The following is a 21,216-nucleotide window of genomic DNA, read 5'->3' on the forward strand; positions in this document are numbered from 1 at the left end:
TCAATTCTTTCTGGAGTGCCATGTCACCATAGGACTTGTTTCTCAAGACCTAATATGGTGTTTCGGGCAGTGGCATGGGGTACTGCATATGTTTCAAGCCACCCATGGTTGCCTCCTCATCACCTAATAAAGGGGGCTTACAATGAGGCTGTAGTTTGGAACATGCATTTTCCAAAAACCCACTACACCCAGAAAAAATTCTCTCTTTCTTATTAGTGGGTGGAGACATGGCAGTGATTTTGTTGATCACGTCTGTCAGGATGTGACAACGGCCATCTTGCCACTTTATACCTAGGAACTGAATCTCCTGAGCAGGTCCTTTCACTTTGCTTCGCTTAATAGCGAAACCAGCACGCAGAAGAATCTGGATTATTTGCTCTCCTTTCTCAAAAACTTCCCTTGCTGTGTTGCCCCACACAATAATCTTATCAATGTACTGCAAGTGCTCAGGAGCACCGCCCTGTTCCAAGTGAGAGATTCAGAGATATTCATTCTAAAAAGCTAAAAAGCAGCTTTTGCCTGCATTCTCCATCAAGAACGTCAATGGTTTACGGGCTGGTTCGTCCCAGTTCTGTGACTAGCGGGGGGGAGGGATTTCGCAAAATCCGTGCCTCTGGAAAAGGGAAGCAGGGGACCTCAAAATAATTAAAAACAGTGGCAACAATCTGAGGAGAAACAAAACTAAATATAGTATCAGAATGCAAGATAACACACCATAATACAATATAATTAGAATTGAAGCTAATAAATCAAATATAATGAGAGAGAGAGAGAGAGAGAGAGAGAGAGAGAATGTGCGAAAGGTGGATAGGCCTCACCATAACGCTGGGGTGAGATGCGCAGTCTGGTTGAGCAGCAGGAAGACGAAGAAGAGCAGACGAAGAAAAGCGCATCAGGTGACCTTGCCAGGAGTTATATCTCCTCTCTGAGTGCAAAGCCCTCTGGGGAATGCAGTTCTTCTCTTTAGGACAGGTACCCAGAACTGGAGCATTAACACCTTAACTCCCAGTGCACTACATGATGTTATGATGTGGAATACCAATAACCAAAAAATCGTAAAACCATGACACCATACTTGGCAAGTCTAGAGATACTGTACATTTAAGCAAGTAGGATGTACAAAATAGGAAAAAAACCCACACTGATAGACAATAAACATTTATTGATCTTTGGCTTCAGAAATTGCCCTATTTTGGATATGGGAAATACTATATAAAATAATGTAAGCTTTTTTAAACCTAGAGTAAGTACTGAAAAACAATTTATCCTTCTACAGTGCACAAATGCAAAGACATGCAGAGTACATGTAGGGATACTAAATACTGTATTAGCATAACTGTAATAGACATTAAATGTCTCACACGGATCAATGCTTTACAAAGGAAAGTTGATGGGGCACTCAATACACAGTAGATATCACAGTTTTTCTTATTTGCTGTAGTATTACCACTAGTACCTAACAAATACAAATTTAACTTCAGTAATGTGTGCATTATAAAAACAAACATAAATTATATCATTTCACCAGAATTACTAGAGGAATAATAAAGCATAATCTTGCTTCAACTCACAGCATTTATTGACGCTAAAGATTTTAGGTTTCTAGATGACAAACCAATTTTTACTATTTTAACATTAAAAAAATGCTGCCTGGTATACGCTAACACTTACAAACAAGACAAAACCAGCTTCTTAGCGTTCTGCAGTAAAATAACAAGCCACCATCTCTTACACACAGTGTAAGGAAACGTTTAGCATACTTACTGGAGCAAGTGTTCCCCAACAGTGTACTACATACAGCATAGGCTACTAAAGCCACTTCTCAGAGCTAAAAGCTCAAAATGGTTTTATAAGGCTTCCTTGGAGGAAGGCTTCCTTTGGTAGATTTAAACCTATTACAACATTTCAGCTTACAAGCACTTCACATTTAGAGATAATTTACTCAAAGGCAAGCTTCTCAGCTCCCCCGTCAGACCAGATGATTACCACCGCTCACCATTTTCAGAGGCAAGGAAGTAGCTGACAGCTACAGATGAGTTTGCTATACAGTTACTCTAAAAGCATTCTAAAAATTGGCCAATACAACCAGCAGCCTCTTCTTTGCTCAGTCCCAAACAGTCATACTACAATCCACCTCTGCTGTAGTCCAAATCCATACAGGTGTGGTGAACTTCAGTGTGGTCTTTCTGATCTCAAGCAGAGCTACTTATCAAAGCTAGCTGCAGAAGTAGGGCAAAAGCAGAATCAAGGGTGTCACTAGAAAACTTTGCTAAAATCAACTGTTTCCAAGTTGTGCCAGTTCTTTCCTTGAATCACAAAAAAGGATGAAAACCGAATGTACATATGGCACTGGGGTGTCACATTGTATCAGTAAAGTAATAAAAATGGAAAAGATTTCTCCAAAATCTTATTTGCCTCCAGTGTATAATGACCTGTAAATATACAGACATTCTATATACCAAAAGATGTATGGAAAGAATGTTTTTATCATATCCCCTTTTTTAGGACTAGCACTCTGTGTATTTTCTTTCCAAACACTGACCTGTTATTTAGCAAAATGACCACCAAGATGCATGCAAGAAGTTTAATGCATGTCTTCTACAGACCACCCATGTTAGGCACTTTAGTCTACGGTGCACAAAAAGAATACAACATTTCTTTAGATTGTTTATTATTTGTAGTAATTGCACCTAAGTATTATCCCCACTGACTTAAAAAAAAAAAAAAATTAAAGTGCCAGCAATCCCCCAAACACAATATCTCCTCAGCTCTTTCAACTTGCATTGCACTCTCCTGTTTCTAAGTCCTGATGAACTCGAAAAGCATACAGTAAATGAGAATTTGTCAGGAGAGGTCTATATAATGCAACATCCATTTGATAACACCTTTGCTACAAAGCATGCTAATCGTATTACTTTGCAAAACTCTAACTATAAAATCATAGTTCAGAAGTAATTTAGCAGTAATAGGAAACTAAAGTTTACATTAAAGATATAAGAGTCTTTTCCATTTGGCAAATACTGAAATGGTGGATTAGGAGTCCCTCTATTCTCAGATTTGTTCAGTACTATGTGCTTTTCTCTTAAAAAGATAGGAAAATATTTAAGACAGAACAGCAACACAATTTATGCGCGAACCCAGCAACAGAGAAATTGAAGTCAAGTATTTACAACTTGGAGGGTGTTTCCTGTGTAATTTATAACAAGTCTATCTTGTAGGAATTTTTAGGCTTAAATCATTTAGTAGCATGTTTACATTAGTATTTAGTCACATAAATGGAACAGTTGTAACATTACACAAAGTGCCCTAGCATTGCTTATACAGACTTTTTCCCCATGTGGATTTTTCCTAGGAAACTGTATGTACTAACACATAAGAAAAATAACAGTGGACAAGAAAATGATTGAAGACAACAGAAAACTGTTTGTTGGCACATCATGACACAGGTATGAACTGCAGTTACAAAATAATCTTTTTTGGGTGTATTTATTTTTTTCTGGTTTTTAATCTAAAAAACAATAAATATGCATTCTTGAAAATTAGGTCTATAAGGGAAGCAAACTTCCCTTTATGGACAGACAAAGTGAAAAGAGGTAAAGAGAGAAAAAGTTAACTTTACGACGATATCTTAAGCCAAGCTTTAAAAAAATACTTAGCACATCACTAAAATAAAAACTATTAAGGAGTTTATAAAAAGCTTCTTCTAAAATCTACGTTTTTGTTTTCCTGTGCTTTTGTGTCTGCTTTTTTTAATAGCAGAGTCATAAAGGTACAATGCTGCTGAATACTGCAAATCCGAATCTTCTCCTTTGGTCTTGCTTGATGTTTTGACAGCAAGTGAAAAAAGTTTGATATTTACAGGCAGACTACACAAATCAATATAAAACTGCATACTTGCTAGCACTCCAGTCTGGAAATCAAGTTTTAAAAAATGTTGAGTGTAGAAATATTTGACTTCTAGTTGCAGGCACTGATATTAATAAAAAAATTAAAATATGATTGATGGTAACAGGATTAAAAATAATTTCCATTAAAAATACTACTAAAATCAAAGTTATAAAAATACATGTACACTGGCATGAAGTGTCCAGTGCAGCGTTAACTCTCCTGGCAATCCACAGTGAGACACTTGAAAAAGTTAAGTGCAGCATACACAGATTTCAGTAAAAGCAGCCTTGGAATAACATCTTGGCCTCATAATCTCTCTCCCACAGAACAGAAAACCTTTCAGACTAGTACTGAGAATGGAGATTAGGTATACCATCAATTCAGGACTTGTACTACCCGCACCATAAAGCATGGCAGTCCTTTCTAAAGAAAAAGTTGAACAGAAATCACTCTGCAGTAGACTGCCTGCCCTGCATCAGCGTTAAGTAAATCAGGCATTTGGTATGTGTTGCCTAGATGCTCTTTAGAACAACCAGGCTGCTCTTAACTTATCATCTGGGATTTTGGACTTGGAATTCAAATGCTGAAAATAACAGTCTTATTTACTCATTATGGTAAGCATTTACCTCCATATACGATTTATGATCCAAGGGACCTGCTACTGACTTCCTCTGTTAGAACTTGCTTAGACATAGTGCAAAGACTTCTCTAAGAGAACATTCTATTTTGTGTGGCCTTGTTTTCATTCAAGATTGCCCGTTTGTACTATGAACTTAATTCTTGTTAGAGACAACATTAACTGTAGGGTGAATTTTTGTGGCATAGATTGTCATATACCAAAACAATCTGTAACATTTCAAAACTACTCAAAATCTCTTTGGGAAAAAAAACAACAACAACAAAAAAAACCACAAAGCAACAACAACAACAACAAACAAAACAAGAGAATGTCCAAAACAATCCTTTGAGAATAAAAACACACATGGCATTTTACCTTGTAGAGCCTTCGAAAAGACTTATACGTTTTTACATAAGATACTTTTAAATTTTCTATTAAATCCAACACCTCTATTAGAATTTAGCTGTACTTCCAGTACAGCATAATAAAAATAATTTTAATTGCTCCTTTGACGTTACTTGAAAACTCTGCACTAACTACCTATCTAATACCTACTTGCATAGATGATGTATCTTGACCGCATCTTTTGCGGTGAGTATGACTTTACAATTCAGGTAAGTGTGCATTTCTATTTGCTTATCTTCCAGTATTTGTGAGTAGAAGAAGTTGAAGAACAGTTGCCATAGAAATGAGTTTTCTAAAGCATATCCCCCTGGTACAGGATCTTCTCTTGTATTGATGTAATACTTATTTCTTATATTTGTTTCTCAAGCAAGAGAAGACAGGAAGAGAGAAAAATTGCCACAGTTCCTTCAACTCCTGGAAAATCCTAGAGCCTCAAATGATCAACAAAGGTCAAGTGCTGCCTGAGAATACTGCTTGCAAAGTGGAAAAGCAGGCTTGTTCAAGTCCCACTTCCTTTTCCCATTCAACTTCTCCAGCCCAAATGTTACACTTGGACTATCCTGAATCTTGCTGGAAGACATGGATTTAGCACTATCTTAACTTTCTGTCTAAAATGACAACTGCAATAGAAAGAGTTTTTAACGTACTAGTAATTCTGTTCAAATTCCAGCTGGACTTTGGAGTTATTTAAATTGTTTAAAGAACTAGTCCTGCAATGACCAATTAATTTAAACCCATAACAAAACAATAATCAACATATAAATATTAACTAATCTAGCCAGGTCAGTTCTTCATAGGTAATGTAAGGAAAAAGTTGTGGACAGAAAAAAGAAAAACATCAGGCCAGCAAGTCACATTACCAGAGTGATAAAGGTAGATCTGAACTTCATCAAAGGCATCTTTCCTTCCTAACTCTCTCAAAAATGAAGTAGGTTGTGAATAAAAAAAGCAAGAATCCTGAATAAAAATTACTGGCAATTCAGTCTTATTTTATCTGTTTTTCCATTTCCGTAAGCTACTTTTTCCCCTCACAAAGTGCCAATAAAGCTCTCTGGGGATGGTGGTGTAGGGGGGAAGCATTTGCTGTTTTAAAAGAACTTCCTGAACAAGTGAGCAGATACTACTTACATAACATACATGTAGGTCAGAACTATCAAGGCTGCTAGTTTATTTTAAAAGTCACTTCTGAGCATATCATATAAGGTAGTTATAAAATGCATTGCTCACAACTATAGCAATATACTTCGTCCCATTTCACTGTCACCTAAAAGTTCAAAGATGTTTATTGCTATATAGTTTTCAATAAGCCTCATGTAAGGATTAAATAAAACCAAAGAAAACTGCCTCCTACTCAGATCAAACTGCTGATCATAGGGTCATCCTTCTCATTCCATGGAACAACAAAACAGCAACAACCAAAAGCACTGATCTTAATGCTAGCATCATCCAGTGCATAATTCACTGTGAACAGTATGATATCTGAAACATAAGACAGTGTGATTCCTCATCAAAAGCTCTGCAGAGCTGAGCTACACACACAATAGTTCATTTCTACCTACGAGCTTCCAAGAATATGCACTATACTAAAGGAAACAGTCACTTAGCATTATTTTGAAGTCATCTTATTCCTATCCTTCAACTGCAACAATCTCAAGCAGTGAGCTTTTTGGGTCAAGTTCACAATCAGAATCAATTTGTACTTCATTGTTTTACTAGTGTAATGACTGAAACATTAAAGGTGGATACCCACCTATGACTTAGATGCTTGCATTATTCTTATATTAATGAAATATCTTGAACTAACAGCAACTGGATCCAGTATTACTGGACCCGTGATAATTTCTCATTCTATTTATCTGAAATTCAAATCCTAGGAATATTTCAGGACCTGAATCCATGAAGTAAAATACCCTAGTCCAATTTACACAGATGAATCTTTGTCCTTGTTAGTCATGGAGAGCTGGTGTAAAAAAACAAAGCTTGCATCTGAAATATTACACTGCAATGAAACCAGTCAAGTCACGCAAGGTGTTCTCAAGATATCCCAAACACATGCAGTATGTACTAGCTGGTGCACGCAGATCTTTTCCTAGTATTAGTAAATACGTAAAGGGTATTTGATATAGCAAGACAGTTTATCACCAGTGTAAATTCTGAATTTTCTGCATTCACTGGCAGTTCGCTTTCCCATATGGTAAGTTTGCAACATATTTAATATTTGTTAAACTTTCATTTAGAAATGCTGATTATATGCTAAAGTGGTACACAAAGTAAAGAGAAAAAAAACAGTAACATAAAAATAGCCAATATTAGTCAAAGAAGCACTGAACTCTGCATGGTGAAATATTAACTTTTTTAAAAAAAATACTACTGCATATGAATTGTCCTGTTATCCCATTACACAAAATATCCAAAACTTCATCAATCATTGTTTCACAATGGCTTGATATATAGGCTCTATCCCTCCAGTTAAGCAAAAGTTGTGAATTTAAGTCTTGTTCCTCCTTATAACAATTGTTTTACTACACAGAAAATTTATTTCTGAAGCCAAGAGATACTAGTTGTTACTGCATGGCCAAGTTAACACAAGTTATACTGGTTAGAGGAAATGATATGACACAGCAGAAATTTCAAGACTAAGAGATGAAGCAGATCTCTTCTTTCAGAACAGCATAAGTTCTTTAGTAGAGCTAAGTACCTTTGTAGAGGCACCAAAAACAAATAGCCCTTTCAACTGAACTTTCAAAAAAATTTAATTTTCATTTCAAATGGGTTCTTGAAATTACTAGATACATATATATCCCTCTCCCATGGCCCTTTAGTATACATTCAGTAATTTAAAATAAAGATTCCATATTTTATAACTCCATATATATTATATATTTCATATATAATATATATATATATATGTACATCACAGATACATACACTCTCAGTCAGCAGGATTAAACTGTATTGTTTTGAAATGTTTAATTGGCATCACTAGTCTAATTCTATTATTTTGTGAATTCAATGGAATTTTATCTATTATCTAAAAAGAAAAATTTTAAAAGATCCGAATGGAATCTGTGGATCAAGATTAGCACCAATACAAATGGCCATTACTTCAAAATGACTTAGGGACTGAAATTATATTTATTTATTTATTTGTTTTTCTATAATTCTCCTTTCACTGTGCAAGCATTCCTGCATAATATTTAGGCAGCAATACCTGCCAGGCCCATACATTTTTCTTATGATAAATTGAAGTTTTATACAACTTTCCTTACTGTAATATACAGCATTGCTTTTGTCCTGCTGGATTATTTCATTTTTCATGGTGAAAAGTGATCAAAAACTATCCAACAGAACTTTTTAAAATCCCCTTTTTCTGTCCATTGTATGGCTCAGTTTCAATATTTTACTCAACAAGTAGCCACCATCAGCATGACCAGTACCTACTCACACATTTCAGTTACTGACTGCTGATTCTTTAAGTGTTGAAGGCGACTTCCTCTTTATAGAAACCAAGATACTCTGAAGTTGTAACATTTAAACATGCGCACCAGTGCCTGCCATATAATAATATCAGTCTTACCACTATAATTGAATTAGTTAGCTACCATTTGGGTAACAAAACTAACAAACCCAGTTGTGATTTTAAGCATTTTAAGAATATTCACCCTGAGAACACAGAGGAAGAGTTTAAAAAATATGATATGTTTTCTCTTCATAAATATCTGTCTTCTTTTTTTCTTCGCCTCCTCCTGGGTACCTGGGTTTGTGTCTAGAATTTGACTTCATACTTATCAGTTGATCATGCCACAGTCAGGTACTGGTGATAGAAAAGCCCAAAAAGGCTTGTAGAAAAGAGGCAAGCAGCAACCCACCACGTGAGGAACGACAGGAGTCCCCGAAACAGGAGAGGAGTGAAAATATTCTTTAGGCTTCCCAAAGCCATTGTTATTTGTACTACGGTTACTTTCATCTTTCCATCAGCAGGGACAGATTCAGAATAAGCTGAATTGGGAAGCAAGCTGTTTTCTACCGGAGTGTTGGAACTCAGTTCTGGGTAGATGCCCCAAGAATAATTACCTGTTGAAATAAAGAATTAACAAATTTTTATCAAATTAAATTTTCTTCATTCTATACACTGTATTTTTTTTTTTTTATATGTTTTAAACACACATACACAAATATTTGTAACTTAGCAAGAACTAACTATTTTCCTCCTCATGGCTTCCTGATCACACTAGTAACCCATCAGGGTAGGCTTCATCCTACTTTCTGACATATTAACATCTACATGTGAAACAGTTGCCTTGGGACTCGTCAGTACCTGGTATGATTAATCTCACTAGGTATAGATGTCTGCTTCAGGATGAAATGAATCACAGCCTAATGAAGCCTCTCTCTTTCAGCTGACATTTTGCAAAAAGAATGCCATGATTGCATGGCAGGCAGTGAAAGACATCCCTCATAAGGAAGGAAAAAAAAAAAACCAGTGATATCAAGTCTCCTGTAAGTGAAATGAATCTTCTATTTCAATTTCTTTTCAATAACTCACTGAAAATTGAAGAACTGGGGAAAAAAAAATCAAATAATAGATAAAAGATTGGATCAACAATGTTTTATACAGCTCACTTAAAATACTTGAAAAATATGAATATTTAAATAGAAATAAAAAGCTTCATTTGTTGTACTACACAATTTCTCAGAAATAAAGCAATCAAATTAGCATATCACTGATAGGCGTCAAAAGCAGTAAGAGAAGATGATAACTTACAAACTATAGATCAATATGTTTTAAATGACAGGAAACAACAACATATTTCTGTATTGCATTACTCATAAATTCTAATCCTCTGTAGCAACTTGAAAATATAATAAAAGTCCTATACAGAACAGATTTGCCCATCAAATTTTTCCTACCTAGTGTTTTCAAAAGCAGAGTTGTGTGAAGGAGCATTACCAATGGTGCAACATACTGCAAGGCAATTACACAAAGGTAATAGAATACTCGAGCCACCTGGGAAGATAGAATAAAGTCATTTATGAGTTCAGAGCAAACCTACATGAATATGCAATTCATTAAAAACAACCCACACACACAAATGCAATTTTAAGTTTTCTAGCGTGTTTCAGTGTATGACCCACCGTCTTCAAAACAACTAAAGAAAAAAAAAACCCTAGCTGATAAGCTCATCAGGGCACTTAAAATTCTGAGTGGAAACCGTGAAAGGAAGTAAATAAAAACATCTGTTCAGTTACAAAAATTGAAAAAATTCTGCTTATGAACATTGCATATTATTGTTCAAAGATTCCTATTTCAATACACTAAAAAAAAATTTTGTTATTTACAAAATAAATTCCACCACGCAAACAAGATAGTTAAAATCTCAAGTTTCACCAAAAGTAAACAAAAATTTGGTAAAAAAGGAAGACGTGTCTAGTATTTCCCAATGTAAAACACCAGTTTTAAAAACAATGACAAGAGGATTTTTCATTAGCAGATTATGAATAACAAACTATTTAGAAGTTTGTTTAATATATATCTTTATTTCATATATACATTATTACTTCTTGAAACCTACTCAGATTTATCACTCTCTCCTCCCTCTAATCTGTTCCGTATTTATCAAGATTTTTACATTACGTATTTCATATAAGCTTTTGACCTAAAAGAATGTATCAGATAAAGAGGAGAAAAAGTCGTAAAAATCAATAGAAAGCAAGCAATGAATCAGATTTTAGAAAAGAACAGAATACAGGGTGGCAAAAAAGATGAAGACAGACATGACATTTTTGGAAATATCCCTAAAATGTCTCAAAGGGCTTTGAGATGAGCAAGCATCAAAAACTAGCATGAGAAAAAAATGCAGTAAGACAGTCAGAAAGGAAGTATCGAAAATACTGTAAGATAAATGATGAAATATGATAAAAAGAACAAATAAGAAAGTAATAGTCAGCTACAAGGCAGACAGGAAAGATTTTACAGGCAAGAGTTCCAGAAGAAAAGGCTAACATGGTAATAAAATAAGACAGAACTGTATTAGTGGCCATGGGTTTCTTAAAGAGAAGACGTGTACATACTGGATAAACAGACTTATGAAATAGAAGACATTTTTGTTTCACAGATAAGATGAAAGCCTACAAAACTTCTGTCATACAGTTCCATCATAACCAGCATCACTACCTGCATTTCCTAACGTTTACTACAAAGCCAAACACTATTCACTGTTCACACATGTGAAATAACTACAACGCAGTCCTCTACTAACAGTAAGATATCCGGTGGCAACAAAGACAGAATTATTAGTGACAGTGACAATTCTAAGAGAGGAACCCTCATCTTATATCATATTTCAATATTCTTCCTGGAATGCACCCCAGATCAGCAACATGATCCGACAGCACTATCACACAACACTAGAAATCCAAGTTTAATTTGCAGGTATCATGCGACGCTGTTCTACAGGAAGCTTAGAGACTTCTACCTTGTCAGTTTGTTCTTTTTCATAAAAAAAATAAAATAAAAAAATCCAATCTTTCCTATCATTTTTGACAGTAACAAGATGGGTAGTTCTGTTGTGAAGCCTCACAAGAGTGGTCTTACAGAACTAAATATATCTTATCCCAAAACATAACTAATCTATCTTAAATTTGGTCTCAATTGAGAAATAACAATTCTCATTAGGTAACAGTACTTTGCCCTTCTTTCTAAACTCAAATTCTCACTATTCCTCCCACATTACAACAGTTAATTGCCACAGACCCTATGCACTCCACAGTTTACATCTGTGCACAGAAATAAGAGAAGCATACTGTCTGCCATGGTATTTTTAAATAACACTTCACAACAGGATGTCTTCCAACAACGCATGAACAGTTTAAGATAAAGCATTTGCATAATATGGTTGACATCTCTGTATATTTTGGTTTAGAGAATTTGTCAGTGCTATTTCTGTAGAAGAAAGCTTCATCCAGGTTTCAGTCGTGGTGCCATAGAAGACATAACAAACTGGAAAAAAAGCAGATTAAAAAGAGCAAGCATTCCAAATGCATAATCTTAGTTCCACTGTACTTACCATTTTTTGTAAATCTACTGTGCTTATTCTGCCAGCTTCCTTTTTCATCTGATCCACACTCTTCTGTGCTAAATTCAGATAAGCCTGCAAATGACTGCGCATCATAGCCAATCGTAAAGCACACAGCAGGATTATAATCCACAATCTCACGGTGTCAAATGTATCTTCTGACATTCTGTAGATTAAAAAACAAAAAGCAAAAAGCATCTTCTGTAAAGAAATCTTCAGGCATATGGTCAGAAATACTTAATAAACAATCCAGAGTTACAAAGTTAATGTGCAAATAAGTATTCATTTCCACCCATTTCTCTTTGTACTATTACCTCCCAGCAGCCCCAATACAGCATTAAATTCCACTTATGCAAATAACAGCTCTCGAATGACTAAATTTGAGTAACGTACACAAAACATTACAAACTGTCAGGTAACTCCAGGTTTTGAGATACACACAGTTCTAGATAGCAAATGGGAAACTCAGATGCCTTAGACACCTTATTACAGCATGACCATTTTAAGATAAACTCAGAAGTAAAATGGAAGCAAAAAAAATCTGTATTTCCAAATTTTATGTAATAGACTAATGGTTACAAAATTGTCTTTAAAGCATCTTTTAGATCTACAAGGGCTGCTGTGAAATTAATGCCTCCTATTTTACTACATTGGTGCACAATGTCAGAGGCAGATGTTGGTGACATGGAACTAGAGGTTGAACCTTCCCACCAAAACTCCATTATATTTTGTTGCCATGAGACAGACAGCAGCAGAAGGGCAGTCTGACAAAAAAAGCATCTGATATAGAAATGCATATGAAGCAAAGGTGTGTCACTGAATTTCTCCATGCAGAAAAAAATTGACCCACCGACATTAATTGACACTTGCTGCATGTTTATGGAGACAAAACAGTGGAGGTAGCACGGTGAGATAGCAGTTAGAATGCCCCAGCAGTGGCAACAGCAATGTGAAAGACTAGCCATGTTCCAGACAGTCATGCAGTTTTTATGAGCACAGCATTCCAGCTCTTGTTCATCAGTGGTGAAGATGTGTAACTGATGGTGGTAACTATGCTGAAAAAGACTGTTTTGTAGCTATTTGCCCTATTAAACAGTGTTACTGTGATCTTTTTATTTGTTGTAGTTCCCATGGAAATAAATGGGAGGCATTACTTTCAGAGTGACCTATGTACTAAGCAATAAAACTGACAGCCAAACATACCAGTTATAAGCCTACTCAATTACTATTATTTTGATTTTCCTAGACTAAAAACAATAGTAACAACCATCTACGCTACTGAAAACAGTATTTTATAATATAGCATCACTCATGAAAATCTTCCATTTTTATGTTTTTAAGTATTTTATCTATTAATGAAGCAAAATTAATATTGAAGCTAGGCACTACATCTGTGCACAGATTTTGAAACACTTCTCATCATACTAAGAGCCTCAGACCAGTCCTCATATCTACGCATCTCATTTGTCTTCAACACAACCACTCATTTCTTAAGATTGCAACAGATGGTAGTGGGGTGGTACTCCAGACCCACAAGAAACAACCCATGAGATGCCAGCACACAGTGGCTTTTCTAGAACCATCAACTCAGGACTGTGATTCATTCCTGCTCTGAGACAGATGAGCTCTAAAGGGCATATTTTCAGTGACAAAAGCTGTACAATTTTTAGTCTTTCACACCGCTAAACTTTCAGAAGGCACTACTAAGACTGACAGCTTTACACTGAATAACCCCAGAAAGGTTTCAAAGGGAATCTTACAAAGGTATGCTCTCTTTGCCCAAAGGTGGGTTCATAATGTAGTCCTTCGTGATTGGTTTTACCCATAGAAGAACCATAAATAAAGGTGCCAAGAAGTTTATATGTAGCAGTGTTCTGAAAAAAAAAAAAAAAAAAAGGGAGGGGGAAGGAAGTTGTTAAATGCAAACAATAACCGTACTGTTGAAATTGGCAACACAGACTCAAAAAGATAAGTCCAAGTTTTAATATAGTTGAGAGAAAGGTAACTAATGAGATTACTTCTATATTTTTAACATTATGACTTACATTTTAACAAAATATTGCATACTGTGAAACTGTGGTTTTAAAAGCACACTTTGAAATAATTCTTTTTCCAGACACTTTAACAATCTAATCAAAGGAACTAACTACATGCACCATATCACACTATAGAAAAGACAGTTGTTAAAAAATTCCATAGCATGACATCAAACTGCAGTAGCTTTTACAGTTTTAATCTAGGCAGTCAGCATCTTAGATGGATAACGTCATTATTTTAAGATTTGTTTTATGAAAAAGGTACTCAGATTAATTTCCATTATCTACCCAAACCAGGGGAAATTTGCATTCAATTACAGATACTAACAAAAAAATACGTTGTTTAAAAAGCACAGTACAAAACTACACTGTCTACATTGTTAATTTAAAAGGAACTCAACATATAAAATCAAAGATTTAAAAAAATAAAATATTATTCTGAAGTTTCCTCTGAAATTAACATATTTCTTTTATTCCTCCTTTGGACAAATCTAAAGCCCATACCCCAGGTTTACAATTCTCAAATAAAATAAGAACAGTTGACACTTCATCCTGTAATCTGGTATTTTTGCTAGTGCAATGCTTCTTCTCTAACAGAACTGGCTCATCTATATGATCTATATGACCATCTCCAAAGACATTTCTTCTGAACTATTAAAAAAAAAGAAAAAAAGAAAAATGAGGTAACCAAAAGTTATTCTGACATACTGTATTGATTTCAAACAATCAAGCTTGCTAAACTCATTCTATACTCACTAAAAAGTTGGAATATTTCAGAAGCAGTTACTGCACCACTTAAACCATTGGTTTCAAATGAAGAACTAAGCACTGTAAGTGTTCAAGTACTGCTAGAGAGCACAACAGCACCAAAGAGCAGTGCAGATTGTTTTAGTAACTTGTGAAAACATTTCACTTGAGCTTCTAGTTAAAGACATCCTACTAAGTCAGTGGACTGGAATGTACCAAATGTTGACAAGATTCCCTTTCTGTTTAGTTGAGCAGAAGGAAACAGGCTGAAGAATTCTTGTAACAGGTTCTGGAAAATGACTGTATGAAAATAGTACAAATTAAGACAACTCCAAAATAAATACAAAGACGGATACTGCTCACAAAATCAAACTAACAAAATTAAAAGTGACATTATTTTTCTCCTATTTTTCTCTAAAATTTATTCCCTGTATATACATCTATGGAAGAACAATGTTAATTATTTCAACCACACTATTCAAGTGGTAGCTAATTCAACTACTTATGTGGGATGTCATTGTTTTCTATAAGTCTCTCACTTTATAAATATGGCTTGTCCTCTCTGGTTTCTTCTACCAAGTATAATCTTATGTTTGACTGCAAAGAAAGGTACTGTTTTCCCATTTCCAATTTAAAGAACTTTGCATCAGTTACAGTCATCCTCATTTACTACTCCCTTTAGTCATTGTCGAACAACTGCAAACACTAAGGAATGATCTGCTCATTGACAAACACACATCACAAAGAGCAAACATTGATCGCTTTAGGCCCACTGGAAACAAGGGATAACTCTTTGTTTTTAACTTCATTACCTATTTACACTGCTGATTGATCATGTTTTAATCTATTCTACAGTATGAGATTTTTGTTTGCTTTATATTTTTTTGTTTGAATAGTCAAAATATTAGTAGACGTGAAAAAAATGCTTGGTGCTGCATAACGTTATCTTCAGCAACCAGATTTAATATCCTGTAAACATCAAGTTAGACAAAATTTATTTTTCAAAACCTCATACCAGTAATTATCAATTGACCTTTTAGACCTTGATTAATCAAGTTCTGTTTCAGAGATTTTATATTCCTGCAGAGAATCTCACATTCACAGATCAGGGAATATGCTGGAAAATTACAACGTAGTAACAGAAAAGGCACAAGAAATTTTGAAATATTTATGTACATAAAAATGAAAAAATGAGCATTTTATTTGCCTGATAAGTACAGATTAAGAGTTGGTCCACAGCCTACACGTAGACAGAAATTTAACAGCAGATAAAGCAGAAGCCAAGAGCCTGCAGCTCTAACTGCATGCATTCATCTACAAAGGGCTCAAATCTAATACAAAGTACTTAGATAAAAATTTACCAAGAGTGAAGGACTCAATTTAAACAGAGCTAATTTTTAAGTTGAGCACTTAAACAGATTTCAGTTTATGCAGAACTAATTATATATAATTATAATATCCAAAAACATAATCACAGAATGGTTTGAGTTGGAAGAAACTTTTAAAGATCATATGTAGTTCCAACCCCCTGCTACAGGCAGGGATACCTCCCTCTAGACCAGGTTGCTCACAGCCCCATCCAGCCTGGTCTTGAATGCTTCCAGGGACAGGCATCCACAGCCTTACTAGACAATCTGCTGTAGTATCTCATGATCCTCAGAGTAAAGAATTCCTTCCTGATATCTAGTCTAAATCTAGCCTCTTCCAGTTTAAAACCATTTCGTCTCTTCCAGTCACTACATGCCCTTACAAAAAGTCCCTCCCCAGCTTTCTTGTAGACCCCTTTCAGATACTGGAAGGCCACCATGAGGTCTCCTTGGAGCCTTCTCCTCTTCAGGCTAAAGAGGCCCAACTCCCTCAGCCTGTCCTCATGGAGGAGATACTCCAGCCCTCTGATCATCCTCATGGTCCTCCTCTGGACCCATTCCAACAGCTCCGTGTCCTCCATGTATTGGGGGCCCAAGAACTGAACATAGTACTCTACGTGGGGTCTCACAAGACCAGATTAGAGGGGCATAATCACCTCCCTGGACTTGCTGGTGACATAACGTTTCTCTCAGCTAAGTGGACAGACTAAATCATCACAATGGCCCATGCTGTAACATCTGTGTATTAAATATCAGTGGTCAAGACCTACAAAAGGCATCTGGTGCTCTTCAGTCAACAAGAAAAAGCTGGAAAAAAAAAAAAACAGTTAAATCTAAGAAAACATTTCACTGCTCAAGAGCAGCTGCAAAATAAAATGTTCCTTTAAAGTCAGATTAGCATCTGACTTTTTAAAATATTAAGTCATAATGTAAGAAGCACAAAATATTGGAAAATGAAGTATTATATGCTAATTTCTAAATCTACTAACAGAAGTTTGCATTGAGTTTTAGATTCACTTTAAACATTTTTCCAGTTAGCTGCCTTTCTGAGGCTATTTCTTCCTTTTTTGTTGTTGTTTAGTTGTATTTTTTGTGGGTTTTTGTTGTTGTTGCTTGTTGTTGTCTGTGTTTGCCTCTGGATCTTCCCCTAAATTTATCAAAAACAGCATGATGCTCATCTATTGGGCTACTGAGGAAAATAAAAAAGTCTGTGGCTGTATGTCTTCTTCCAGTTAACTGAACTTTCCAAGAAACATGACTGAAGAAAGAAAGCATTATGTAGAAACACTCCTTGTGGTGCTCTAACAGGAGGAAAGGAAAGAAATGTTCCTGTAACTGGGATTCTAATCACAAGGCAAAGAATGAAAGACTGTCAGAGCACAGGTTGACCAGAAAGAGGCAGATGGCAAGTCTGCTTGAGATACAAAATGCAGGCAGCAGCAGAAGTCACTACCTTCATGTTGGAATAGTTCATTTTATTTCCAGACATCAAAGATTTAAGATTGAGTAGCATATACCTATGTGCATATATTTTTTCTTACTGTGTTATTTTTTCTGTTGCTAAATTCAGAGCATCCAGATGCATTTGAGCCAGTCGCAAGCCAGGGAATGTCAAAAAAGCACCAATAAGTGAACACAAAACAGCCAGGAACAATTTGAAGGTTAGTTTAGACACAGGACCCCTAAAAGAAAAGAGAGGAAATAAGCATTTTCTTGAGGAGGAAGTGAATGGGCAGGGTATCAGTGATTACTTTCAACAGTATATTTAATCAAAAAGCAAAAAGTATTGTACAGTTTTACTCTGGAATACCAGCATCATTACAACACAAGCAGGCACTAAAACAAAAAATAAGTCACCTGTTTATTTAATAAAATGAACAGAAAACCTTCCTATTAAAAAAACTTCCTAGTGCAAAAAACCTCCTAAAAGATGTTAAATTTGTTAGTACAGTAAAACAAAAAAGAGTAACTTTATATTAAAATTAACAACTAATTGTATCATAAAAAAGCTATCAGAACGAAGTCAGTGGTTATTTTTTAAGAGAACAGATATATCACAATTTTAAATTTTCTAGTCAAAATTAATGGTTTTTAAATTATATGTTAGCTGCATTCTTTCTTTATTCATTAAGGAGCTTTGTCAAACTTATTACTTTTTTCCGACAGATTTAACAAACACATGCATGTACCCAATTAGTTATGTCTCTTCTGTCTCTGTTTTTTTTTTTTTTTTTTTAACTAAATATGCATTACATCACAATTACTGAAAAAAGTACTAAGGATTAAATAAATTATGGAATTAATAAACACTGAATTACAAACATACATACACAAAAAAATCAAAGGACATAGCAAATTAAAGAAAAACAAAAACAATTCTAGTTATCCACGTAAGCTTCAGACTTGTTAGTCTACAACCTCAAACTACCAAAAGACACCATTGTCAACTAGGTCATTCCTATGAACAGCCAAAGCATTGCAAAAGTTTAAAAATAAAGGAATGTTAACAGGAAAATTAACAAAGAAGTTAGTAAAGTCATAATAGCTTAGGTAAAACGGAGTAAAGCAAGTTTAAGAAATACATGGGATTCAGTTAAAGGTTTCTCTGATATTCCTGCCTAAAAATGATATATTTTCTAAGTAGGCATACTAGAAAGATCTGTTCCACAGAAATAAAGAAATTACATAGTTCTGGCACAATACTTGAGAACTTCCAAGTCAGAAATTGAAAGCTTATCCCTCACAGTAAGGATACACCCCATGACACGTGTCAGCACGTATAAGGACAGAGTTGTACTGAAAGTCCGTTTTACAGTACACAAAGCCTATCTACGACAGTGGTTGTGTACGCAAGTAACACAACAAACAATGGCACACTCCCTTCATTGCCCATGCAAAACTTGAGATATCCTGTAGCAAGCAGATGTATTTGTGAAGGAGGAAAATACTACAGAACTTGAAGATGTGAACAAAAGTCAAAATTTACTCCTAAAGCCAACTTCATCGCAAGCTCCATCTGAAGTGTCTGAAGCTTTTTTGCACATTCATCTGCTTACATACCACAGAAACAGCAAAAAGATATTTTTTTGTATTAAATAGCTCCTTCAGCATTGCAAAGATTGCTTAAGAACTGCCATGAAAATTGTACTTCTGCATTTATTTTTTTAAATGCTACAGCCAAACTACCAGGGTGGAAACTATATCTAAAGATAAAACAAAGATACTCCAAAGTATTGATGGATTGTTCTCATTAATACACCTCTTCATATTTTTTGAGCAACTATAAGCATGTACAACAGCACAATATGCTAGACAAATGCTTGCTAAGAAAATCCAAGTGGTTCAGTTATAAATGCAAACACAACGTAGAACAGTGTATTTCCAGGACTTACTGGGACTCCAAACCCTGCTTTTCAAGGAACTGCATAGCACTTTCTGAGAAATTTGAGAATCCTGTGGAGACACACAGATTATATGTATTTTATCACAGTAAAAACAACTCTCCCCGCCACTCCCCCCCACATAACAATACATCTTTTGAAAAGTATTCATATGCTAGGATAACTCTTTCATACACTGATTATGCCACAGTACAATAAAATTTGGATATTAACAGTCTTTGAAAATATCTATTTGATACTTGAACATTTTCATGAAAATTAATGGAATTAACATTGACTCTTACAGACCAAGTACCTATTTTTTTTTTTTTTTCTTCAGTGAAGGCACTTCACTTCACATTGCAAATCAAAACAGATTAAAAATAAAACTGGAAGGCAAATGTAAACAAAAAAGCCAAGGCATTTTACATATCTTAAAACAAAGCAGGGAAAATAGACAGAATATCCTCCAGAAACAGTGAATCACATAACAGAGTTAAAATTACCAGATATATTCTCAAAAATATCTAAAAGACCTGAAATAAATCTTTCTGATCATGCAGTAAGTAAGACTGTTGCAAATACTGAAGAAAGGAGTTACCTGATTCCAGTCCAAACTCGAGATAATTTTCTGTCACAATCAAAATTGCCATTGCTTTCACAAAGAAGAAAAAGCCAAATGTGACACAGACTGATCTTTCACCTCCTTCCTCTACTTTGAAGTAATGAGTGGTCAATGAAAACAGTACCTTACTACACAAGAAAAAGGTCAAGGAAAATTAAATTGGAAAAATAACAATATTTAAGAATTACAAAGCTGTATTTTGATCATCTACACTAAGGCAGTTCTATGATGAGCCAATTCCAGGTTAAAGTTAAAGGGTAGTGCAAAGCAATGATAAAAAAAAAATACGTAGCTCGGAACATGCTTCTCTGCAATATTGTTTTAATTTAGGCTTACTTGCTGTCAATTGCAGCAATATTCCCTACCATGGGTTATCTTATTTATATTAATATTTATTTATTTATTTATTATTATTTATTAATAATAATATATTATTAATAATAATATATAAGAATACCTTATCTGGCTGGAATTGCCAGAGAGGTGGTGGATGCCCTATTCCTGCAGACACATTTGAGGTCTGGGATCTGAGCAATTTGATCTAGCTGTAGATGTCCCCATTAATTGCAGGGGACTTGGATTAGATGACCTTTAAAAGTCTCTTCGAAGTCTAATGATTCTAGGATCCTACGAAAAGAGCACAGTTGCAGTATTTGACAGAGCATATTCTCAGCTACAAAACACTATTTATCAACAAAGTCACTACCATTAGTTACGTATCTTCACTTGCAATGAAACAGCCTGCATGCTATGCTGAGAACAATCTGCACCAGCGGAAGTGATGATCGTGGCTGTCACCACTGCTAAAACATACCATCCACCCCTCACTGTGCTCACATCCATTCTTTGGTCTCCATAAACATTCAGCAGTCATCAGTTAACGTCAGTGGTCGCCATTTGTTCTCCAGGAAGTAATTCACTGACACCATTGCTTCATAAGCAATTTCATGTCAGACATCATTTGTCAGACTGCCCCTCTGATGCCCTTTGTCACACAGTAACATGTAAAGGGATGCTGGTACCAATGTTCAGCCTCTACCGTCATACCACCAACATCTGCCTGTGACACTGTG

At 35.2% G+C, this 21,216-nt stretch overlaps 1 protein-coding gene across 8 annotated transcripts in view; it reads right to left on the reverse strand.

The window, feature by feature from the left end:
- TMEM161B (transmembrane protein 161B) overlaps positions 1-21,216 on the reverse strand; it is a 55,908-nt gene that overhangs the window by 15,916 nt on the left and 18,776 nt on the right. For 4 of the 8 annotated variants that reach the window (XR_014880333.1, XR_014880332.1, XR_014880331.1 and 1 more), the window contains exons 6-12: positions 20,120-20,271; positions 19,531-19,591; positions 17,680-17,820; positions 13,749-13,862; positions 11,980-12,154; positions 9,824-9,920; positions 8,782-8,986 (exon numbers count right to left, since the gene is read on the reverse strand). Coding sequence is in view for 2 of the 8 variants with exons in the window: in XM_085212817.1 (XP_085068943.1) it covers positions 8,782-8,986; positions 9,824-9,920; positions 11,980-12,154; positions 13,749-13,862; positions 17,680-17,820; positions 19,531-19,591; positions 20,120-20,271 (945 nt within the window). In the remaining 6 variants the exon portion in view is untranslated. Of the gene's footprint in view, positions 1-1,142; positions 8,987-9,823; positions 9,921-11,979; positions 12,155-13,748; positions 13,863-17,679; positions 17,821-19,530; positions 19,592-20,119; positions 20,272-21,216 lie in introns of those variants that run through there. The other 4 variants (XM_085212816.1, XR_014880335.1, XR_014880334.1 and 1 more) reach the window with 4 other exon arrangements.

Source organism: Meleagris gallopavo, chromosome Z, assembly GCF_905368555.1.
Source record: "Meleagris gallopavo chromosome Z, MGAL_WU_HG_1.1, whole genome shotgun sequence".
NCBI classification, from domain to species: domain Eukaryota; kingdom Metazoa; phylum Chordata; class Aves; order Galliformes; family Phasianidae; genus Meleagris; species Meleagris gallopavo.